At 38.8% G+C, this 26,929-nt stretch overlaps 1 protein-coding gene across 1 annotated transcript in view; it reads right to left on the bottom strand.

Moving 5' to 3' along the window:
- LOC126353909 (BAI1-associated protein 3) overlaps positions 1-26,929 on the bottom strand; it is a 1,859,046-nt gene that overhangs the window by 202,995 nt on the left and 1,629,122 nt on the right. The window contains exons 15-19 of the mRNA XM_050003139.1: positions 17,619-17,743; positions 13,036-13,143; positions 8,145-8,282; positions 3,997-4,048; positions 3,131-3,169 (exon numbers count right to left, since the gene is read on the bottom strand). Coding sequence (XP_049859096.1) covers positions 3,131-3,169; positions 3,997-4,048; positions 8,145-8,282; positions 13,036-13,143; positions 17,619-17,743 — 462 coding nt within the window. The remainder of the gene's footprint in view (positions 1-3,130; positions 3,170-3,996; positions 4,049-8,144; positions 8,283-13,035; positions 13,144-17,618; positions 17,744-26,929) is intronic.

Raw genomic sequence — 26,929 nt, 5'->3', positions numbered from 1 at the left:
CCACAGGGGCCATTTCTGGAGAGTATGGAGGATGAGGCAGCATAGTGATTTTGTTTTTTGTGCAATAGTAATGCACCAACAGTGATGAACCTGGGGCGCATTATTGGGAGGCAAGACATATGAACTGTCTTACCAAATTTCAGGTCATTTCCTTCACACGTTTTCTTACAGGTGTCACACCATGTCCTGATAGTACCATCAATTAACAGTTTGTTCCTGTGGCATGAATTAATAATGAACTAATCCTCCAAAGTCAAAGGAAACTGTCAGCATGGCTTTGACATTTGGTATTGAAGAACCTTTTCTGATCCATTGTGAAGATTGAACCTTGGTTTATACATCATAACCATAGACCCACATCTCATCACCAGTTATGACTCTCTTAAGGAACATCTTAATCTCATTTGTGCAATCCAAAAGTTTTTCGCAGATATCAAGATGAAGGTCTTTCTAGTCTTGACTCACGAGCCATGGGACAAACTGGGTCGCAACATGATGCATTCCAAGGCCCTGTGTCAGGATTTCATGATATGATCCAACTGAAATGTTATAGTCTTCTGCAATCTCTCGGACAGTCAGTCTTTGACTGGCACACACAATTTGGTTGCCATTCCTGACATGAGCATCACTGGTAGAACTTGAAGGGCGTACTGAACGAGGGTCATCTTTAACTTCCTTTCGACTATTTTCAGACCATGTGAACCATTCATAACACTGAGTGCACTTAAGCACTCATCAAGATAGACTTCCTGCATCATTTGGTGTGTCTCTGCAAAGGTTTTACTGAGTTTCACACAAAATTTAATGCAAATGCATTAATCCTCTAACTCTGCAGCCTCGAACTTCGCAAACTGTGTGACACAACATTCTACTCACTACAACACTGAACAATATTAAATGCCATACAACAATGAAACTTCTGGCAGTTACACATTAAACACAGGTGTTTACAGGGATGCCATTTGCATTTCGCTTCAGCACACCACTGGCATGAAATTACGAATGTTCCGGAATTTTTTGAAGAGACCTCATAAATCATATTTGCAGTGAGACAGGTGCGGGGACACCACTATGAGTAGGCAAGAGATCCATTGATGCAATTTTTGGATTTACAGGAAGCATATACACTGCATTCAGAAGTAAAGTTTGAGAGACCCAAAGAAGGAAATGGGCGCAGAAGCAGAGTTGTACCATGGAGGTGTAAATTTTATGACTGTGGGAATATAGAGAAAAGTATTCTGACACAGAGAAATGAGTGGAAATGTAATGGTGACGTGTCGTACAATGACACAAGTGGCAAGACATATAGGAAACAGATGACAGCAATTTTGGTTTCTCTTGAGTTGATGGTGTAGGCGAACAAAGAGGAGGAAGTACAGGAGCAGTTATATATTTAGGAAGAGGTTGTTCCTACAGTTCAATGAAAAGAATCATGAGCTGGTTTAGGTAAGGACAAATGTGTATGACAAAATCCTTTTCCTTTCTCAAAATTTCTTACATTTTCAGTTGGCTTGAATTTCTGTTGACTGTTTTGTTGTTTGATGATACAAGGAAACATTTGCTAGTGCACTTTGTGATAGAAGTAGGAGTCCAAACAACCAGTAATAAAATTATGTCTGACACCTAAAAAGACAACTAGGGAAGTCATCAAAATATTGGGTAAAGAAAGAAGGATAACTTGAGTGCAAACCTAAAAACTTGTAAGCCACAAATTTTGTCAATAATTCCCGAAGATCAGGGAGATAATTTTGTGTGATATATGATTACATAGGACGAAAATAGGACAGTAATTTGTCTGGCATCATCTCACATCATGAACATCCATTTGTTCACTTACAGCATCCTTGAGGAGACCTGTATCTTCAGCAAGTCAGTGCACCATCATATCACTATTGAACTGTGTCCAAATGGTTCAAGGTACATTCCTGGAACTTGAAGGCAATACTGTTGTTTTATTGGTTCACCTGACCTGGATGGTTTTGAGTACATAAGCAGCATCATCAGGAAAGATATACTTTCTTTGGACCCAGCTCTGGTCAGTCTCTCAGTCTCTTATGTCCCGTGTTTGAATGAACAAAGAAATGGTTCAAATGGCTCTAAGCACTATGGGACATAACATCTAAGGTCATCAGTCCCCTAGAACTTAGAACTACTTAAAGCTAACTAACCTAAGGACATCACACACATCCATGCCAGAAGCACGATTCGAACCTGCGACCGTAGCAGTCGTGCGGTTCCGGGCTGAAGCGCCTAGAACAGCTCGGCCACCTTGGTCGGCTTTGAATGAACAGAGATCACAATATCTCCCCAATTTTTTAGGTGTTTCCTGGAACCCATGCCATGACAAGTTGTTGCCACCATTAGAGCAAAAGAAATGTTACACATTATTAGGTCAATGCCTCTTAATTCTACTGCTCATCAACGATAAATGTAAAACCCATTTCCTTCTCTTAGGCAGTAATCTTTTATACAATTCTGTTCTACTAGAATGATCCTGCAGCTAATGAGGTCCCAAATATTTCATTGTATCTCCAATGGACTGCTCTCTTTCTTGATTTTAGTTTCAGTATTACATCTCCCCCCCCCCCCCCCCCCCACCACCACCACCTCTCATCCCCTCACTCCATCATTTTCTTGTTTTCCTGTTTGTGTTTCACATTTATCTGGGAGAAGAACTTCAGGCAGGTTCATTTTAATAGTTGTCTGAGACTAGAAAAAATCCTTGGAAGAATACAGTCTCATTTCGTTTTAATTTGTCTGTACTGACCACTTCTGCTTTGCAGTCAATATTAGATGCAAAACTGGTGACAGAAGACACGCAGAAAATGTAAGTCTATATGTCTGTCAGTTTAAATATCTTACAATAATGTATGAGTCTAACGTATGCTTTGTGAGAAGAAGCTGTCAGAAACATAATAGTATGTAAAATAACCACCTCTATGTTGTTTATATGAAATCAAATAACAACACCAAAACATTTGATGATGAGCACTGTAAACAGAAATTGTAAATGGAAACCACTGATATTGTAAGGTACCAAAAATGTTGTCTTACACTTGGGACTAAGAGAACTATGTCTACTCTAAGTGACTTTAAAAGGGCAATATCACAGCCCTTGACCATTTGGTACCTCAAAGATTTCCAGTTCTTTGCCCACATCCTCCGCCAACTGAGAACATAAAGGGTGGATTTCACTTCATGGTCTTCTTTCCTGCACTTAGCTTCCAAACATCAACTCTCACATATAATTTAAAATCAACAGTACAGGATGTCAACAGCATAGAAACAAAACCAAATACACACAATTATAATGTTGTTTTCAGACTTAGGCTTGTAAGTTCAATATTATGTTTTCTTAGTTTTTTGTTCTTTATGAGAGTTTTGAATGGATTTAAGAATACTAGAAACACATGATTCTATGGCTTTAGAAAACTCATGTGGTCCACTTGTAACTAAATTTGAGTTTTCTTTTACATTGAATAAGATGCTGCACCTTGTTCCCAATTTATTTCTTGGGTTGGTAATACAATATTTAACCAATGGTGGTCCAAAATTTCTATATGGTTATTTTCTTGTTTCTGTTTTTAGAACTTTTTCCAATTTAGGAACAAAATAACGATCTGTTGTACCACATGCTGAAAACTATAAATTTATACATCAATTCTTTAAGTCTGAAGACAACATAACCATACCGTTAAACACAGACTCACATTACACAGGACTGAAAGAATATGCATATAAAAACACACATCACTAAAAACAAAACAAAATTATATTTATACACAGGTACTACTCAGGACAGTAAAATGTTATCATAAATGAATCAACCCAAAAGAAGGCATCAGGGGTAACATGAGAAACTTAAAAAGGTTTTCAACTAGTGAAGGATGCAAGTTGAAAGTATATTTTACAACAACAAACATTTTTGGTTACATTCAAAACACTTGTGGTACATTCAGAACATAAATAAATCATGAAGTTAATTGTTTATCTCACCATTTTTTCAAGTTGCTTGAAAATTGCAGAGAAGTAGGGAACACCATTTGTGCTGTAACAGAGAGCAGAACAGCATTAGATTAAATATAAAATAATCCATTCACTGTTAAATAAAATATATTAGATATTTATGGCAACTGAGTTTAAATTCACACCAACCACAAAAGCAAATCAGAGTAGTTACAAACAGGATAAGTTTAAGGAAGAAAAGTTGAAGTACAGGATGGAGGTAAGGAAACCCATTTCTCAATAGTGAATAACTTGCACTGTTTTATTTATAAACAAATGTTTCAAACTAAATAGTAATATGTTTAATGCATTTTTGACATCTACATAAATTAATTAGGTTTGGAAAGTAACATCGACAAGCTGACATCCTTCTTTTCAGATGCAAATTTGGAGCTTCCCCTCAAAGGTCTACACAGCTTTCTCCAATGTTTCATTTGACACAACTTCAATGTTTTGATGAAGGGAAATTTTCAGGTCATCAAATCTGTAGCACTCATTCATGTTCACTCTTGATTCCAGATTGCTCCACAAAAAGATGTCACAAATTGATAGATCGGGTGAGCATGTAGTCCAAGAAACGTTGCTGAATCATGAAATGATATGCAGCAATTGTTGCATCACTTCTACAGACGCCCTTTCCATGTGAGCTGAGGCACCATCCTGCTGGAACCACATTTCTCACATGTTCACCTGATGCCTTTCCAGTTCTGGAAGCAGGAAGCTGTTTAAAATTTTGAGGAAGCATGCTGAAAGACATTTATCAAACTCGATTCCATATGGAGTGGGTGCACTCAGCAACTACATTTATTTAATGCTGAGAAAACATACGTACATATGTCTGTATGATAATCAGTCAGTAATAACCTGTTTACTGCATATCTAAATTCCAACCACTGTGTGACTACCACCAACGTGGTAAGATGTAAGTCAAATCATCATTATCACTTGTCTACACAAATAGCCGCTACTAGACTATCCACATCACTATTTCAGTTCATGCTTGGTGTGAACACTGAATTCTCACAGAACTGTTGATAGCCACATAGCGATTAAAATCTTGATGTGCAATAAACAGGTTATTAGCAAATGACTACTGTTTTCTCAACTTCATCATTAAAACATCTACATCTTCCCTAAGAATAATATTCATTATGTCACAAAAAATTTTGTGTTGCAAAAAATCCATTTCATTTAGCTGCTGGATGATTATTATTTTATATGAGTGAAATTTTAGATTATAACGTAAAATGCAATGAGGCTACTGACAAGACATATCCATTGCTACTTCCTGTCACCTAGTGGATAACTACCCCCGTCCCCCCTCCCACTCCCAACCCCCCACCCATAGAGCGAGTACTCCTTTACTCGTCAACCCACCACAGCAACATGTTTCAATATGGGACTGCACCTTGGCATTTAGTATCATAACCCTGAAGGAAAAGACACTTAACCATGTTCACTGAATCACTGTTCCTAAAAACCTGCTGGACTGCAAACACTCTATGTACTACATTCCATCACTGCAGCGACTGAACCTGCATTGTCTGAAACATATGTCGAGGTTGTCCAAGGTCAATATCCTCACTCCCCACTGAGCACTATCAGTTAAAAAAACACATGTTTCCTCTGCTGCACTCTTTAGAATTCCTCTGCTGCACTCTTTAGAAGACTAAGAAAGCATATCAAACTGAAATGTTTTTGAGGTGTGATTAAAGTCGCTCAGGGCATCACTGAGTAAGCATGCGAGTCTACCGGTGAAATCTATATGCATTTTGTATGGCACTATGGCTGTTAACTATGTTGATAATCAAAGTACTCCCTTAAGTCTTTACCACATAGAGTATGATGTATCTTTGCTTACATACCTTCTTACAAATGGTTGCTGATCTAAACTCCTATGAAACAAATACTGAGTATACAAACTGAAGTAGTCACCAAACAAGTAAATATGTTTCAGATGTCACTCATGACTTTGCTCACACAGAGGGTTCTTGATCAAATAGCCCTTGCATTACTTTAAATAAATTCAACAGTGTAACAGTCAAATCTGGTATGATAAATGTGGTATAACTGGCAGATTTTTTTCCACAAATTTCAATATAAAGTCTCATCCTTCGATACTTTTTATGTTGAACAAATATTTTCTCATGCCTAAACATTGTCTACTGCGTGTGATGCTATATCATTATAAAATTTCATACATTAAAAACAGAGATTCCAAGACTTACCAAGCGGGAAAGCGCTGGCATACAGGCACAATGAACAAAACACACAAACACACACACACAGAATTACTAGCTTTCGCAACCGATGGTTGCTTCTTCAGGAAGGAGAGGGAAAGACGAAAGGAAGTGGGTTTTAAGGGAGAGAGTAAGGAGTCAAGGAGTCATTCCAATCCCAGGAGCGGAAAGACTTCACTTAGGGGTAAAAAAAAGGACAGGTGTACACTCGCGCGTGCGCGTGCGCGCGCGCACACACACACACACACACACACACACACACACACACACACACACACACACACACACACACACACACACACACACACATATCCATCCGCACATACACAGACACAAGCAGACATATTTCATATTTGTTCAACATAAAAAGTATCGAAGGATGAGACTTTATATTTCATATATGTCTGCTTGTGTCTGTGTATGTGCGGATGGATATGTGTGTGTGTGTGTGTGTGTGTGTGTGCGCGTGAGTGTACACCTGTCCTTTTTTTTCCCCTAAGGGAAGTCTTTCCGCTCCCGGGATTGGAATGACTCGTTGACTCCTTACCCTCTTCCTTAAAACCCACTTCCTTTTGTCTTTCCCTCTCCTTCCTGAAGAAGCAACCCTCGGTTGCAAAAGCTAGTAATTCTGTGTGTGTGTTTGTGTGTTTTGTTCATTGTGCCTGTCTGCCGGCACTTTCCCGCTTGGTAAGTCTTGGAATCTCTGTTTTTAATATATTTTTCCCATGTGGAAGTTTCTTTCTATCTTATTTACATCATCATAAAATTTCATACACATGGATTTGAATCTAGTGCTATGAGTAGATGTAGTCAGTGAGGATATTGCATGCCTGAACTTTATTTTGTTTTATTTTTATTTATTTTTTAATAAAATAAAATGAATCCTATCATAAATAACATCACCTACATGGACATAGACTCAAATATTGAAAGCAAATGTAAGGCCAAAGTACCTGAAGATTAAGGGTTAAACCTTACAATGTATCATATATTAATACACTTATTTGTGATTGACACAGATTTCAGTTTGTTTTTATATTCTTGTTTCATTTAGTTACACAGTAGGTCTAGTCTCAAAGTATCTGCTTTCAGTCACATCATACTGTATGTATTCTATCTGTACAGGTCAATGCATGAGGTCGGCTACAAGGTGGTGGTGATCTCTCTTTCCCAAGAGCCCCATAATGTGCTACATGTTCCATACCAAACAGCACTTGTTTTATCCTGTTACTTGTAACTTATAGTTCATAATATGATACTGGAATTATCATATTTCCTCAACTGAGTAAACTGTAAAGATGACGCAAAAGGATGAATATAGTTAATGCAATTCTACTTCATCCCACACAAACAGTTAAAAACAGAAAACACGCAGAAGAAATGGCAAATTCCTAACAGTAATGTCTTCAAAGAACACAAATAATAGAATACTGAGACATGAAAGGAAAAAAATGAGAGGGTTAAATTGCAGAGGGGTGGTACAGTTTGTGACACGACATAGCTACAGAAATCAGTTTAACTAGTCTGAGTTCTCTATATACTGAGATTGTTATGGTTCTAATGAGTGTATGTCAACCCATTTGTAAGAGTTAGACATAGCTATGTATTTATGGAATATAACTGGATTTACTAATGGGTCTTGTTTCCCTTTTGTTTCATTGCTCCTCTGCAAAACAAGGCAGTCACAAATTTTCTGTTTCTTCGCTAATATTCTGACAGCCACGTAGTTCTTTTACACACAACATGTAATGGCAGATTTCATACTTATATACATATAATTGACATTTGTAAGACTTTATGAAGCATTATAACCTAATTAATTACTTCTACATCTTTCAGGTGATTTCATTCAAACATTAGTACGACAAATTAACATAATTTGAATGTATGGTATCTCACCTTTCAAATAAACTGTTGTAGAAATCTAACCCTTTTTGAAGATCAACAATTAACAATGTAATGAGATGGATCAAACTGTGTATAACAACATCTTGATTCCTCGAACTTGGTTTATGGTATGTATGAATTTCTTCATACCTGTAAAATGTTTAAGATAAGACACTTGTCAAGAACAAGCAATATATTTAAAATGTTTTTATTCTGATAATTTGCTAAAAACTATACTATGTTATTAAGTAAAATATAAAATAGAGAATATAATTACTTAAAATATATACTATGGCTTGTCATAAATTAAAGCAAGTACACATTTTTGCAAAAACTGCTAAGTTACTATATTGTTGTTCTTCAAAATGATATCAATATTATTTGTAACTGAAAATTGCTGGAAACAGGCATCAGTATGGAGCATTTTTATGTATTGTGGAGCAAGATGGGTTGGAGTGGGGGGGAACACACATGTGTGTGTATCTGGTCTTTTTTTGTGTGCCACAGTACAACTAACTCATATGTTACAAAATCATGTGAGTGACTGTATGTCAAGATGACATCCTTTTCAGAATGGCTACTATTTGCATTTTAGTAGAAACTGAATGTCAATCACCTAGTTACTTTAAACAAATTATAAACTGATTGTAATTGTTTGTTTGTACACTTGACAGAAGTAGCATACAATAGCAGCTTCTTTCTGTTAAGGTATAACTGAACTTATTCCACATCCCTGAAGGTGGGATTTACAGAACAAAATGAGTGAATCAATAAATGAACAGAATGAAAACATGCATTTCTTATGATCACCATGGAGATAAATAGGAAGATGGGTACCTAATTGTGTGTGTTCTCACTCTTTTTTTGTACTGTGGACCAAGATAGAGGGGGAGTGGTGGGGGGAGGGAGAGGGGGGGGGGGGGGCAAGCGAGCACACACATGCATATGCATTGCATGTACATGCATTAAAGCTGAAAGGAAGCTAGTGAGGGCATTTAGGAGGAAAACATGCTGGTATATGATCAGGTTAGGAAGGAAAAATAGCCATCATTTTTGAAGAAACCATCGTGGCAATTATTATAATCACTTTATTCAAATTGATAAAAGTACAGAAAATCTAAATCTGCATGGTGACTTGGTACATCTGTAAGTTTGAAAGCTACAGCTATACATGAGCATGTGATCTTTCTGTGTGCCAAGGTGCAACTAATTCAAATATTATATCATCAGGTGAGTGATAACCTGTCTTCTTTGTCAATAAATTGTTTCAGTGTATGAAATTCAATTACTGTTGCATTCTAACTTTAATACAATAAGTCAGTGGTCAACAGTTCATGAAAATGACTCATTCAAAAATTTCAGAAAGCCCAGATTAAAATAAATACAGTTAAGCTGTAAGGACATTTTATTCATCACACACTGAGAATATTGTTTTTAGTAAAATGTTTTACTCTCATTTCTGTAATTTTATTTTAACTGTTAACAATTTGGTATCAATTCACTTAGCCCTGCATATTTGTCTACCACATTCACAGATATGCATTGCAGGCCAGGCGTGAACCGTGCCTTACCTTGGATTGTTCTCTGACACCAGAAGAGTCACTGAGCTGTTGGCTTCCAAGCCTCATAAAACTGACACAGTATCTGTGGACACAAGCTATGCCAATATGTGGTTCACAAATCACAGCAAAATGCACTGCAGATGCACACACCAACTTGCGCCCATGAGTTCACATGTCCATGTGATACTGCCCCTGCATTTGTCCGCTTACTAGTACTTACATCACTGCTCAGACCCTTGATCAGTTCAGCTGTGGGCTCCTGACTAACCACCAGCTGCCCTTGAGACTACAATTTGGATCAAAATCCCTGCCACAGGGCCTCCAACAGTGCCTCAACTGTCAGTGTCACTGAATGCCTGTGAGCTGTTCTGGAAGGCTCCACTTCACTGGACCTCTTCCTCATCTGTCCATGAGGTCACTGCATCATGGGACCATGTTTGTATGCCTCCTCAGCACCTCCCTGCTCATCACCACTACCAATGATTGTGGACTTTGTCATAGTGGGCACTTGCTACGTAGAAGGTCATTTCAGTTGTACTAATGTGTGAACCTTCATCCTTTAAAGCAGTACTGAGTTATATTATGGTTGATAAACAAACAGTTGTTAACCTAAAGTGTGCATATTAATCAATACCTTAGTACACCATTCTACCAAGGATATTTGAACTGGTGACTAGGATAATGGTTGCATGTTAGAGTGTTCTTTCATTGCCCATATTAACATCTACTGGTGATGAGTATAATGGTATTGTGATACATGTGACACTCATAATTAGTGTGGATTCTAAGTGTAGTCCCTGCTCAAGATTTATCCACTCCAACTAATGCTCTTGGTTTGCTGGCTGCAGCACCAGATTCTGATCTCGTCTGTCACCTGGCTATGTTCCCTCTGCCATGCCAAGCACAATGCTGCCATGCCATGTCACATTCCAATCTGACTATGCAGCCATAGCTGGCTTCTTCCCCATAGATGGTGACATCATGGAACAACAAGGATGACAAAGCCACTTCAAAAATATTTCAGTGTTTCTTGGTGTGTCTCCATTAATTTTTATTGTAGCAGGATTCTTCAATTGTTTGATTTTGCTTATGTGTTCATCCTTCAGTGTAGTCATGTTATTGTCTTGTGCCACTCTGTATTTGAATTCTCTGAAAATGCAAATATGTCCAACCGTGTACCAGACATGGACTGTTCAATTCTTGGATTCAATACCTGTGTTCAGCTGTTTGGCTGTTTTGATTCTGATAGGTGTTCCTTTGCAATCTGTTTACTAATTTTTCAGCAGATGCAAGTTCCTGTCAATGTTCTCTCTTTTGTGTAGTCTGGTCAGTCTTTTCATGTGGTTTTACAATGTACATTCTCTTATTTGCTGTCATTGGTCTGTGAATTCCTCAAGTTTTTGTGTTTGTTTGGGTCCTAGTTCTCTTGCAGTGCATTCTTGATCACTGGGATTTGACAGTTCATCATTGCCTCCAGCCCTTCCATTCAGGGGTTGGGCAACTTAGGACCTGCTGCAGAGCATCATTCACTCAGGTTCTCCAGTTTTTTTTCCACAGCATTCACACAGAGCATCAAGGAGTTGTGTGTGTAGCAAGCTGGGCCTCCTGCTGTCACACTTGTTTACTATATTCTCATGCTGTGTAGCACTCCATTCTTGTTCACAGAATTCTACACCAGATATCCATCTGGTACTGGCACAGCCGTTGTACATGACAACATCAAACTCCAACATATTTTCTGTTGGCCCTTTCATCATCAGTCCAGTCTTTGCCGGCCCGTCCTGTCTGCTCTCTCTCTCTCTGGCCATGTCATGCTCAGCCTTCCAGTCATCGCCAGCAGTATCACAGCTGGTCCTCACAACACCATCCCCAGCCATTATCAGCACTATCATTGTTGTCGTAGGTGTGCCCAGCCATGGCCAGCCCCTCTCAAAGCTGTTCCCAGAAGTCAGCAACACCATCACCACCTCCTATGTGGCCGTCCCTGTAGCTAACAAGCCACCCCTGATGGCAGTGCCAGTCTCGTTGTGTGTTCTTCCAGGCCTGGGTTGCTCCTTCTCAGACTCTTTGCTGCAAGCCCTGCCTCTATACAAGCCTTCACTGTCACTGCCCAAGGTGGCCAGTTGTCACTACCCTGCTTGGAAACAGTGTGCTTCTTTTGTTGGGGTCAGTTTTTTTGTATTCATTAAAATATTGCTCTATTGTCTTGTTCCAATCTGTTCTGGTGGTTGTGCAGTGCTTCCTCCACTGAGTGCTGTGTGCCTTGAGATGGTTGCACTATCTCCCTTAAGGGGGGGGGGGGGAGGAGTGTAGTGTATTGCAGGGCTGGGACCCTGCATATTTGTCCACCACACTCGCAGATATGCTATGCTTTGCAGGACCAACATGGCCCTGCATTACCTTGGAAGGTTGTTTGTCAACAGAAGAGTTACTGAGCTGTTGACTGACAAGCCTCCTGCAGCTGTCACAATGCCTGGTGGTGCAAACTGTTCTGATACATTGCGCACAAGCCATGGTAAACAGTGCTGTAGTCATAGGCAGCTCCTTACATCTGCACGGTCACATGTCCATGTGATACCATGCTTTTATTCCTCTGCTGACAGCTACTTAGGGCGCCACTCAGAACTCAATGGCCAGTTCAGCTCCAAACCGACTGCCAGATGCCCTCGAGCCTATGCTTTGAATCAAAATGCCTGTTGCTTCTGCTACCCATCCCATAGTGATGTCTCATGTCTTTGGCAAGATTACAGCCACTGTATGCCTGACAGCTGTTTCAAAAGACCCCAATTTGCCATCAGCTGGATCACAGCCACTGTATGCCCATCATTAGCTATGACAGGTACTGCTTTGCCACTGCCTGAATCATAGCCGCTGAACTCCTGTGGGCCACTCCACTTCACTGGACCTGCTCCTCGATAGCCCAGGAACTCATGGCCTTATGGGAGCATGTTGCTCTGCCTCCATGGCACCTCCCTGCTCATCACTACTACTTACTGATGATGGTGGACATCGCCATAGTGGCCACTTGCTACGTATCATCACAGAATGACATTTCAGTTGTACTCATGTGTGAATCTTCATCCTCTAAAGCTATACTGTACTGAGTTAGCTCATGGTTAATAAACAATCAGTTGTTACTCTAACCTACGCATATCAACCATTACCTTTGTACTCACTTGACCAAGGATACTTCACAGGAGGGAGACTACATACATATATAGAAATCTTTATGTAGGTACAACGTATGTTTTAAAAATAATTATTCATTTTTTACCTTCTAAACTGCTATGAAAAAGAATGTCAAATACACTAACAAAGTAATGAATGAATTAAAATCTTACCATTCGAGTGTTCCTTTCTTAAGAGCTGTAATAATCTCGCCTCTAATTTCTTTGTTGAAGGGGCAACATTTCCAGAATGCTTTCATATTTGCCAAAAGACCAAGACACCTGTTCAAAAGAGATGATATATTATGTTTATGTAAAAGGTCATTAATTAGTTACAATTTCTTATAAATAAACCTGATATGAAATACAAAATTAAAAGTAAAGAATGAAGTACAATTTTACATCTGTGTCAATGGCAAACTAGTAAGATATGAGAGACTCAGAAAGTAGAACATCTGACTGTTGATTGAGAGTTCTTTTTTTGAGTCCAGATAAAAAAATATTCTCTTGATTTAATATTTCTTTGAACATTATAACTACATGGTATCTGATCAATTAGTACAAGATTATGAAAACAGTGAGGGCAATGGGAAGCAACAAGGGAGTGATATGGAGATCAAATAAATAAAAATCACATACAAAACATTTTAAAAAAGGAAGAAAGTGGTTACATGTCAGACTATGGATCTAAAGAACTCGCATTCAATCTCTGGTTAATCCTTGGATTTTCCTCTATTACTTATCATTTCTTTCATGTCTGGAAATGTGAAAAATGCCAAGCTGTACTGTGGTACATAGTTCACATAAATGTTGGTCCCTCCCACAACAGGCTGGGCAACTAAGTTCAAAGGCCATAGGACGGCTACAGCACATCTTCTGCAATAGGACCATGCCAAATAAAACACTGTGGTGTTCAAACCAACCTTCAGGATGCTAATAGCTTTACTTTTTTACAATGCTCTGCAGTGTAGTCTGGAATGAAGCCACAAAAATAGAGCACATGTAATATAAAATGGTTCAAGCTTTAATCTTTGCTGCAGAATCAAATGAGTTTGAGCTGCATATTTCCGTTCAAGCAAAAGTTAACCTGGTAAAGGGGAGAGGTGAGGAGAGGCAGGGGAGGAGGGGGGGGGGGAGGGAGAGGCATAAGCTGGCTCAAATAGATGAAGGTAGCAGCAGTTATGCAGAGATGATGAAGCTACATAGGATAGATTAGCCCACAAAAGCTGAATCAAACTCATCTTTGGACTGTAAAATGCATGTGGTGCTCCCTCAGGAGAGCACATGCACACTACAAAAGATGAATTTATGCAGACTTCTAGATCTTAAGTCTTAAACTTATTGAAAAACTAGCCAATCTGACAATGCTTCAAATTGCAAAATAGGTGTGTGAACTGGATATATGTCTCAGTCGGGTCTCCTTGGGAAATGTGTGAGGATGAAAATTTTGTTGCCTCATTGCAATTTTTCCTGCTTTGAAGATATGGAACTTGGAAATATAGACTATGAATGAAAAAAAAATTGCTTTGTTTATGTTTTTCAATGTTTTCAAATTTTTAAATGTTTTGCACACAATACAATTACAAAATTTAAATGTATACATTTCCATTTTTGGGATACTGTTGGTAAGAGTTTGAACTGCCTTTTTGAACTATGAGTTCATGAAAGGGCATGTCCATGTGAAAAATTTGTCTAGGAAGGAAACGAAACAGCATATTTTCACACCACATATATAATATCACATATATACTGCTGTGTATACAATTGTTGTTTGTATAGTCTACATCCCAAAAGTATAGAGTATAGTTTCATTTTTTGTGATCCTGTATGGTAAAATTTAGAGAAAATGACCACATTAAAAACACTCGCACTGTAAATCAATTCCAGTGTATTTGAATGTCTGACCTTGAGCCTTCTTTATCATTATTTCAAACAAAATCTTGATTTGCTTAAAGGGAATGGGTAAATCAGTTGTTATCGTTGATATACAAAGTATGAGAGTGACCTCTCCAGTTACTGGATCTGTGAGGCCAGTGGTTTTAATGACACTACTTTGCACAGTTTTAATCTGCAAATGGGTAGTATTACAATGTTTTGGATGATTCAGGATACATAGTAGTATTCTAATCATAAGTCAATGAGAACAAAGACAACTTTCCTAACACACAGGTTTTCTGTTAATACCAGCGATAGGAAAGAAAACAAAATTGCACATTTTCACAGTACAGCACAGCACTTTCTTCCTCACAGACAGTTTTACCAGAAAACCTATACACTATTGTTTTTTTAAAAAAAGATACATCCTACATACCTCTGAATGTTTATTGGTGTATTTGCAAAAAATTTGAAGTAAATAGGTCACTAACTTTTAGAGATATTTGCTAACAATGTCTCCTCTTTATTTGTTTATCTGGTATGTATATTTTTCTTAGAAATGACATAAAAAGTGTAACACATAATTATATATTAAGAATATATAGCTCATGTCCATCCAAATGGTTATTGTGTGAAAATTGAAAATAAACTGGTCAAGAACTTTTTGAGATTTTTGGAAACTAGTTTTACCTGAAAGAGACACCATCACATAGGTGACGCAAAGCCTGCATTATCATAAAGCTGAATTCTCACTATCTGCAGACATTCATTATGCAGCTTTACCAATTAATAGAGAAATAGTTTTATTTCTAGTGGTGCAGATGCAGTCTGCACATCACATCTACATAAACGATCTACATTTGAAACAAGAATGCAAAGTTCATCAGCTATAAAATTAATTATCTAAGACTTTTTGTGGCTTTTGCACCCACAAAAAGAACTATTAAATTTTATGAGAAATATAGAAATGAGTGCTTAGTACAACAAGCTGTATTCCTTAGTCAATATTACACAAGGATGTTTGACGTTTCTTAACAAAGCACATAAAACATAGTTCATATTTGTTATGCTATTGATGGAGTAAAGTGAAAAAAAGAAAGAAATCAGTTGGGAGTAATTTCATGACATATATAATATCGAGCAGGCTTTAGCAAGCTCAATAGAACAATGTAGTTCATCAGCACAGCAAGGGAGATTTGCGAATCACATCATTCATATCACTTCATAAGTGGATTTATCAGGCAACACAGACCTCACTAGATGAGAATAAAATCAAGCAAACACATCCCATGCACATTATCAATAGTTTTTAATAACATGTGGAAGACATCATGAAGCAGACTGCAACACAGACAATTTCCCGATGTTCGACACGGATATTAAACTGAAAGCTCCGCTTGAGTATAACAACAAAAGAACTTTTGGTATTAATGGTGATAAACTGAAGACAGCGGAATAAGCCTGAATACCAACTACATATAAGTTTGGTAATTTAGCAGTGACTGGTGATGTAGGGAGTAAAAGGCACAAATGGATGTGGTACTGAAACCAGTAGAGACAACTATCAGGAGAGAAAGGAAGCAGAAAGGAAAGTGATAGCTAACAACACAAAGAAGCAACTTAAGTCACAAGGGAGACAATAATACACAGGTAATGAGATTAGTGATCTCGGATCATCATGGTGGCAGAGCACTACAACCAATGTAATCAAGTAAGGGAGAATTTTGAACAATCAGAAACTCAGAATGCCGCTCAGATGAAAACCATTTTCATTGTAGGTGGGAATGGTACAGAAACGGCCAGAAAAGACAAAACATTACAAAGCTTAGCAGATTACTTTCCCATGAGATAATGTAATATGTTCAAAAAGATTCTCAGTCTAACAAGAATGTGCACAACAGGAATGATGGCTGCAGTTCAGTATAATGGAAAGGAATCTGAGTGGTTTTGGCTGAAATGAGAACTGGAAGAGAATGATGCAATATTCTACTTTTACTTAATTGACTGTTATAATGGATTAAATACAACAGCGTAGTGTAGAAATGAATGAAGTGGGAGGCCTATATAGATGACATGATGGTGATGATAAAAGTCAAAGAGAGTCTAAAGGGCATGGTAAAAGGCATCATACTGCAGGCTACAAAAGTTGGTCTACAGATCACAGTAAGTAAGAATGAACACATGGTATGAATATGTTGAGAAGTTCACATAGCTGGCAGCTTCATTAATTATACACAGTGATATTACTCTGATTTAAAGAGAAAAAATACAAGCAAGAGAGAGACTTTTTCAGTCTGAAAAACCTTCAGATTTTGGGTCCACTCATACAGAACAAAGATAATAATCAACAGCACCATCATTTCCTGGTATATAATCTAACATTTGATTGTGAGTCCAGTGTCTTAATTATTGTTCCACTTCCATTGGTTGACGGTACTAGGAGGCTCTATGGACCTGTTAAAGATGGAGACATTGTTTGAAAGCATAAATCTTGCACAACATTTGTAAATGAGATTCCTTCAATGAAGTTTAAAATGGACTTCCATAAACATCAGTATTATGGCACTATTTTGCAATGTTGTGTTGTGTGTGAAACTGAATAATACATACATTTCTAGTACAATAATATTTTCTTTTTAATTAATTCACTATGCATCAACTAAGAACTAAACAGTTTTCATTAGGCAATGACTGAAACCTAGAAATCACATACAACTGTAGAAGATAATCATTAGCAGTATATTACGAATCAGCAGTTCATCCAGCACATTTTTCACATATACCTTGTGTCCTATCATAGATTACACTTATAAATACCAACAGCTGCGGCATGTGTTAATGGACAACAATGAGTAGAGCCTATATAATACTAATTGTATTACCTAAGCAGATAATCAAGCCTTGACATGGCTGCTCTGTTGTGTGGGGGAAAATACTGACGGTGCTTTCTCAACATCTGCAAGGAGAACTCAAGGAACATGTTGAATGATTCCGCCAGACTCTCCTCCTGAAACAATCACACAAGAAACATTGCTTACACGCCCAAACCATGTATACGTAAAAGTACAAGCTGAATTTTGAGAAAAATAGGCATATTGTTTGTTCACAACTCCTGACCGAGTTTTCTCGGAATTATGGAGAATGCAGGTAACATTGGAAAAGATTTACAGGCCTAAAATCAAAAGAGCACAGTGCAAAGCAAATGAAGTTGCACTGGAAATTATTGAAACAGAAACAAACTGATATTAAGGTATACCAGGCACCAATTCCATCTAAGTGCACATTTTGTCAGGCTTCATTCAGATGATAGTATCGTGGAGGATGTAAGTAAAGCAAAGGCACTGCTGGAAAAAATGAACAGTAAGCTGACAACAGCTTTTGCTGGACTCACATAATGGAGAAGATGATCAATGAATCAATAGCTAAGCTCAGTAATTCTAGAGCAGAGGATTATTATGGCCTCTCAGATTATGTTATTAAATATGTCCATAATAAATATGTAATGCCATTAAATGAAATAATCAATCAAATCTTAAATGAAGGTATTGATCCAGATTGTTTGAAAATACCTATAGCTAAACTAGTATGTAAGAAATGAGTCTCCAGATTATTATTGACCTGTATCACTTATACCCATCACCTCAAAAATAATAGAATATTGCATGCATAAACAGATGAGTCAATATCTTGAATCTAATGAGATAGTTAGCTTCTTACAACATGTTTTCAGATCCAGCCTTTCTAGAGTCAAACCAATTGGGAGCATAGTATCAAAAATATACAGCTGCTCTGAACATAAATATATTATCTGTGCAACACTGTTGGATCTGAGGAAAGCTTTTAATATGGTCTCCCACAATATTCTCATAAATAACTCTACCACTATGAACTGAGAGAGATGGTTAATGCTGTCTTACTCGGACAGCGGAAAACAGTTAGTTAATGTAAATAATAAATATCAGAATGTTTTCAGTTGTAAAGGATGTACATTAAGCATCTGTTCCTGGACCTTTCATTTTCATTATTTATATAAATGATTTACACACAGTTCTAGCACTTGATGCAGTAGTATACACATATGACACAACATTCATCATGTGTAAAACCAACCTTGAAAATATGCAACAAAGCATGGCAGTAGCAATTACCATAACTACATAGTTCACCTGGATAGACTGTGTTAGAGTTACAAGGTTACGATTACACAACCATTATAATACAAGAACAAATTAGCATAAGCATGCATACTATTACAAGACACATCAAAAAAAGTTTTACATCACCCCAGTTGCCAGAACTCCTGAAGATAGATGTTGACTGTGGATATTGTATCACAGACACAATCCCTTTGACTGTTCAGAGATGTCACTAAACCCACCCAAAGATGTAAATAACCATGAATAAGCATGGCCTATTACAAGGAGTGGGTCCGACAGCCAATCAGCTCCAGTCATTCAACCAGGAAGGAGGTACACGGCTCATGTTGTCTGTAGTTAGCCCATTCCTAGATGGCCAGTTCCATGGTTTGATCATATCTGCATTGTTACTTTGTGACAGGAAGGCCTCTCAACAAGGGAAGTGTCCAGGCATCTCGGAGTGAATGAAAGTGATGTTGTTCAGACATGGAGGAGGTACAGAAAGATAGGAACTGTCGATGACATGCCTCGCTCAGACCACCCAAGGGCTACCACTGCAGTGGATGACTACTACCTATGGATTATGTCTCGGAGGAACCCTGACAGCAATGCCACTATGTTAAATAATGGTTTTCGTGCAGCCAAGGACATCATATTATGACTCAAACTTCACACAATAGGCTGCATGCTGTGCAACTTCACTCCCAACGTCCATGGCGAGGTCCATCTTTGCAACCACAACACCATGCAGTGCAGTACAGATGGGCCCAACAACATGCCGAATCGACCACTCAGGATTGGCATCACGTGCTCTTCACCAATGAGTGTCGCATATGCCTTCAACCAGACAATTATTGGAGATGTGTTTGGAGGCAACCCAGCTAGGCTGAATGCCTTACACACACTGTCCAGCGACTGCAGCAAGATGGAGTTTCCCTGGTGTTTTGGGATGCCATTATGTGGCGTCATCGTACGCTACTGGTGGTCATGGAAGGCACGGTAATGGCTGTATGATACATGAATGCCATCATCTGACCTATAGTGCAACCATATCAGAAGCATATTGTCAAGGTATTCATGTTCATGGACGGCAATTTGTGCCCCCATTGTTCACATCTTGTGATTGACTTCCTTGAGAATAATAACATCGTTCGACTAGAGTGGCCAGCATGTTGTCCAGACATGAACCCTATCGAATATGCCTGGGATAAGTAAAGGGCTGTTTATGGACAATATGGCCCACCAACCACTCTGAGGGATCTACACCGAATCACTGTTGAGGAATGGGACAATCTGGACCAACCGTGCCTTGATGAACTTGCGGATACTATGCCATGACAAATACAGGCAACAACAAATATAGGCATGTATCACAGAAAGAGGGAATGCTACTGTGTATCACAGGTACCAGTGTGTACAGTAATCTGAACCACCACCTCTGAATGCCTTGCTGTATGGTGGTACAACAAGCAATACGTGGTTTTTATTTATTACTATTGCTACATCAACATTGCTCACCAAGTATGGCCAGACAGACTGAATCACATGTGGGCTATTATATATTAAAAATACAGCTAAAACTAAGATAATAGACCAGTAGCACTACATGGCACTGGTGTTATAAACAATGGTTATAAACAACACTGTACAGTTCATAAATGTTGACAGTTTGTGGCTTCAGATATGAAACATCATGTTGAGCAGTCTGCAATTCCACTTGTAGAGGAAAAAATCATTTACAGAATATAGTGGCTGTTGCTTGAGCACACGCATCAGTCTAGCTCTGAACATCCTCAGTGGCAGTGTTCAAACATCCAGCAGCAGGTGGCTGAACATCTTCAGGGCTGCTGAGGGGAAACTGTCTAGTGTTTTACTTAGGCGACATCTTGGAATATCAATGTCAGTCTTATTTCATGTGTCATAGATGTAAATCTCTTGCAGAAGGATCCTCGGTTTTCTTTTATATAGACAAGAGAGTTGAAAGTATACTGGCTAAATATTGTCATTTTCCTACCTGCTTGAAAATGGGTCCACAAGGTCAAATTTCTTGCTACAAGATATTATTCTTACATCCTTGTTATGTAGCAGCAATATGTTTTTACTTCCAGGCAGTGTGTGATTTGCAGGGGGGGATGGGGGAGATTTTCCCCCTTCTGCATCAGACCATCCCTTCCTCTGGTTTTAGTTAATGCATCCAAACCTGGGATGTTTATTTCCCACGCACTGGAGAAAAACTTTACATATAATTTAAATTTGTGGAGCCGAACTCTCAAAGTTTTTAATACAGTCTTACTATTAATGTGTTTGCATATTAATTTTTAAAAAGTGTTATGTAGTAGTTAAGCATTTCAAAACATTTAGAACTAAATCATCATTCTCATGTTGTCATTGTTGCTTTCGTCTAAGGTGCGTCGTACGTTTACTTGTGAGGGAAGTAGTGTGTCAGTCATACCGCAGAGTTGGGTGAGCTGGGGGCTGAAATTCCCACCCCGGGTCCTAACACAGGATGGTGACCGGCCCGGTACCTGTGCGAACATTTACCGTTAGGCCACCTTTTGGCAAAGGTATGGTGTGGAGTAACGCGCCTGGGACGAAAGCACACATTACTAAATAACGCACCATCATGGGTTTCGAAAAAGATGGTCGTGTAAAACCCAGCTCGCGCTATTCGTCCACGAGACTCAGAGGGCCTTAGACACGGGTTCACAGGTAGATGCTGTGTTTCTTGACTTCAGCAAGGTGTTTGACACAGTTCCCCACAGTTGTTTAATGAACAAAGTAAGAGCATACTGACTATCAGATCAATTGTGTGATTGGATTGAGGAGTTCCTAGATAACAGAACGCAGCATGTCATTCTCAATGGAGAGAAGTCTTCTGAAGTAAGAGTGATTTCAGGTGTGCCACAGGGGAGTGTCATAGGACCGTTGCTATTCACAATATACATAAATGACCTGGTGGATGACATCGGAAGTTCACTGAGGCTTTTTGCAGATGATGCTGTGGTGTATCGAGAGGTTGCAACAATGGAAAATTGTACTGAAATGCAGGAGGATCTGCAGCGAATTGAAGCATGGTGCACGGAAAGGCAATTGAATCTCAATGTAGACAAGTGTAATGTGATGCGAATACATAGAAAGATAGGTCCCTTACCATTTAGCTACAAAATAGCAGGTCAGCAACTGGAAGCAGTTAATTCCATAAATTATGTGGGAATACGCATTAGGAGTGATTTAAAATGGAATGATCATATAAAGTTGATCGTCGGTAAAGCAGATGGCAGACTGAGATTCATTGTAAGAATCCTAAGGAAATGCAATCCGACAACAAAGGAAGTAGGTTACAGTACGCTTGTTCGCCCACTGCTTGAATACTGCTCAGCAGTGTGGGATCCGCACCAGATAGGGTTGATGGAAGAGATAGAGAAGATCCAACGGAGAGCAGCGCGCTTTGTTGCAGGATCATTTAGTAATCGCGAAAGTGTTACGGAGATGATAGTTAAACTCCAGTGGAAGGTCTGCAGGAGAGACGCTCAGTAGCCCGGTACGGGCTTTTGTTAAAGTTTCGAGAACATACCTTCACCGAAGAGTCAAGCAGTATATTGCTCCCTCCTACGTATATCTCGCGAAGAGACCATGAGGATAAAATCAGAGAGATTAGAGCCCACACAGAAGCATACCGACAATCCTTCTTTCCACGTACAATACGAGACTGGAATAGAAGGGAGAACCGATAGAGGTACTCAGGGTACCCTCCGCCACACACCGCCAGGTGACTTGCGGAGTATGGATGTAGATGTAGATGTAGATCAGCTGCTTCTAGTTCCTAGGATACTACTTCGTGGACCTTCTTTAAATACTCTTCTCTTCTACCATCATTTTCTTTTCCTTTGGTTTTCATTTGCATTGTTAGCTGCATGTGCAAGTACCAAGTAGGCCGCTGGTGCGATACTTTATCATCCTTTATACTGCAAGACCGACACACGTGTGGCACGAATTCTGTTGATTTGGTATAAATTAACCTGCCGCATGCAACATACGCCGCAAGATGCCTGTTGTAGCATGCTACAAGATGACGCACACCACATTTCCGTAGCATGCCACAATGTTGCAAGACATCGCCCCAGCGTAAACGTGGCTTTAGAGCCAGGTCTATATTGTATGGTGGATGTGATGTGCTGCATACGGAACTAAAACCTGCCATCAGATCCAAACGTCGTGGAAAACTGTGAAGAGGTGTCATCCTGCAACAAGATAACGCTCCCCCACATTCTACCAAACGGACAGCCGACGCAATAAAGGAGTCGAGATTGGAGGTGCTGGCTCCAAGCGATTTTCACGTTTGGACCCTTAACGGAAGCACTATAGGGAAGAAGATCTGAATGTGATAAAGACATCATTGTTGCGGTGCAAAATTGGTTACAGATTCAACCGAGAAACGTATTTTCTGATGAAATAAGAAAAAACTCGTAAAACGTCGGGAAAACTGCATTGAAGTCCAGGGAGGTTACATAGAAAAATAACGCACGTTTCAGTTTTCTATCATCAGAATAATTGCAGCTTTTCACAAATGTGCCTTTACTTTTTGAATTCTAACGCCACGGTCCAAGCTAGTAACATACGTAATTATACTAACCCCCTAAGACATCCCCCCCCCCCCCCCCCCACTGGTAAAAGCACAAATCGCACACTGCTTCCAGGAAAGTGTCCCCACAGCAGCAATCCATGTGTACTGTGGCTGTGGAACAGTGCATATGCATTGTGACTATACACTGATCTTTATATCAAACATTTGAGCTTCCTGAAGAAATAAATGACTCTTGATAGTTCGGAACAAACATGTGCAGTGTTTGGTCCATGTCAGCTTATTATTAGCTGTGATTCTCAAGAGTTTGACACTATCAACATTTGCTATGGGTCCATAGTGTCCAAGACTGCATAATATTTTCTGGGTTTTATCTTCATTTAATTTCATTTTGTTCACTCTGAACCACTTTTTGGGCACTTCAAACAAAATGTCAGCATTTTTTGTACCTCAGTTGAATTTCTAGCCTTAGTCATTAAAGTTGTATCATCAGCAAAGTGTGACCATCACAACTTATGTCATTGCAAAAATATTAAAAAGAGCAGTAGAGGGCAAGTATGGAGCCCTGCAATACATTGTGTTCAAGTGCTACTCCATGAGACACTGCTTCCTGGATACAAACTCTCTGCTGCCTCTCTCTTAGGTAAGATTAGATTAGATTCACAAAAATGACATCCTTTATATCGCAAGACTTTAATCTATCCAACAGTATCTTATGAGAGAGACAATTGAATGTCTTGCATAGATAACAAAGAATTAAAGTCATACATTTCTATTCTTCAAATGCTTACATTATTTTCGTTATTATTAAGCCTGGTAGTAAATGTAGATTTCCCTCTTCTCAATTCACGTTGGTTTTCCAAGTGGACGTTGTTGTCTTTGCAACAAACACAACAGTTGCTTCTTCACTATAGTTTCAAGCACTCCCGCTAGTATAGGCATTATAGAAATTGGTCCATAGCTGGATGGACTGTTAGGATCACATTTCTTATACACTGGTACAGTCTTTCCCATCTTTAAGAAGTTTGAAAAAACACCAACCTCAAGGTAATGGTTAATGATAGCAGCCAAAGGTTCAGCAATATCAGATACACTAACCTTCAGAACAGTAGGTGACATTCCACATACATCTGTGCTAACAGAATGTTTAGAACCTTTTACAATTTTCACTATGTCCTCTGGAAACATTTTTTTCTACCTGGTCAATGCGGGTTTGTACTAAAGATGGCGTCGCGTACAAAATTGTGTATAAATAGTTCCACGGAAAACGGCTACATATCGAGTATAAATTGTATAAAGTACAATAACTACATCGCGAAAGGTGTTACGTTATGAGCAGTGTCGCAAAAATGGATTCATGCAAAGTGTTTCGCGGGAACGGAAGAATGGGGCGCGAAATGTGACTGTGATATGGAATGCTGCGATCTACTAACGGTAGCTTTGTCAAGATACGATAACTGCATAGAAGAAAGTGTTACTGCATTGCTTCAGCAAGACCTTGTGCTCGCAAATCGTTACGTAAATAAGTTAGAGGAACTGTAAACCAACGGAAAGGTGGCGATTTAAAAAACGAGTGTAATGAAAACATACCGGCAATTTTCGTTTCAAACGAAACTGTTGCTCGTAGTGAAACTAAATCTTTCTGACGGTATGAAATCGTCAGTAAATAGGGTGCAACGAAAAACGGGTGATAAAGACACGACAGGACGAAACATGAACTCAAAAAATAAGACAAATGAAAGCGAATCTAGATCATCTGTTTGTGTTCTAACGAGAGAAATGTTTCTTCAAAGTTTACAATGAAGCCAACAGAACGAGGGCGCTTGGAGAACAATAAATATCAAGTCTGTGTATAAGATGACAGTAATGCGGAGAGTGTGGCACAAATAATAAATGATCGGCAGTCCCAGTTTAGAGTAACAGGCATTGTCAAACCTGGCGCTCCCCTTAATGAAATAGCAAATAATTGTAAAAACTTAGTTAAGACTGGAACATGCTATGTGCTATTTGGTAGAGCAAATGACATATACAAAAATGAAAGGCAACTAGCGACAAGGACACTTCAAACAACTCTAAAAAAGCTATCAGATCTACATTTAAAGGTTCTCGCTGTAAGTGTCCACACAGACATGATCTAATCGAGGAATTATGTGTAAACAAAGAAATAAAGTCATCAAATAGTAAATTTAGGAAGATCTGCTGTGCTTTTAAGTGTGCAACCTTTGTGGATGCAAACAGCTCAGAGATTAGATTAGATTAGATTAATACTTGTTCCATAGATCATGAATACGACACTTCGTAATGATGTGGAACGTGTCAGAAATCATTTCACGAGGCATGGACAGCAAAGAAACTATTATGGAAAAAAGATAATGGGTGAAAAGATACTAGAAGAAATAAGCCGTATATCAATAGAAAAGTTCCCTAAAATCCCACTCCAAATGACGGCAGAAGCAGAAGAAACGAAAACCTTAACAAGAGCAACATTTGCTGAAGCAGCAAAAACATCAACATCTGCTGTAGTTAATATTAAAATGACATCAGCTGCCACAGCTAGTATAAAAAATCAGTCAGCATCATCCATTTCAAGTAGGAAAAGAAACAGAAACAAGAAACTTGTGGTACAACAGGATTTTTGGTATCCGACCTTAATGAAAACTTCAAGTTAACAGTGTTAAACGAAAGAAGTACCACCAGTGCTCACTCCCCTGTTCTAAAGATTATGACTCTAAATGTGCAGTGCTTATGGGTCCTCAATTACTGCTTCATAATTCATTTTCGATTGTTGGTCCTCAGTTCCTTTTTCATTCATTAGGCCTATAGTTAAACTGCAAGTATATATACAGTTTGTTTGCAGTCTCTCTGCGACTATAGAAATGTCACCAGTGGCAGCGTTGTTGATTGCCGCAATTCTAAAGTTGTTCGAGGGAAAGTTGGATTATATGAAATGACGAAGGAGATGAGTATGCCTGTAAAATAGATTTGTCCTGAAGATTTAAATTAAAATGTCCACTTAATACTATGGTAAGAAGTTGAAAAGTTAAATATTGTGTGTACTTCTTTCCATAAATAACGCAAAATCATGAGCTGGAGTTCACTGTCTTGTAACTATTACTATGAACTTGCCATCAATACCACCCCTACAGGACAAGCTTCGAAATGTTAATTACTGCAAAATCGAAGGATGTATTTTGAATTACAGTACTTCTTAATTCAAAGGGCAACTCCGACTTCCACTTCTCGGAGTTGTTCGTGGTCCATGATAACTATAAATTCTAACACAAAGTTCTTACGCAATGTGGACAATGCGAAACGAAACTAAAGAATACAACCACACTTGAGAACTAGACGAACGAGTCGCAGCTAGACAGCCGTACTGCCACATATCGCAAGCGATTCGTCGGACTGCATTCAGAACTCCAAGCGATCAGCGATCAATCGCTGCGATATGTGTTTTCTCCGCACACGTGCGATG

This window comes from Schistocerca gregaria, chromosome 3, assembly GCF_023897955.1.
Source record: "Schistocerca gregaria isolate iqSchGreg1 chromosome 3, iqSchGreg1.2, whole genome shotgun sequence".
Classification (NCBI taxonomy): Eukaryota; Metazoa; Arthropoda; class Insecta; order Orthoptera; family Acrididae; genus Schistocerca; species Schistocerca gregaria.
The sequence above is the reverse complement of the archived record's forward strand: the minus strand, read 5'-3'. Positions and strand labels throughout refer to the sequence as shown.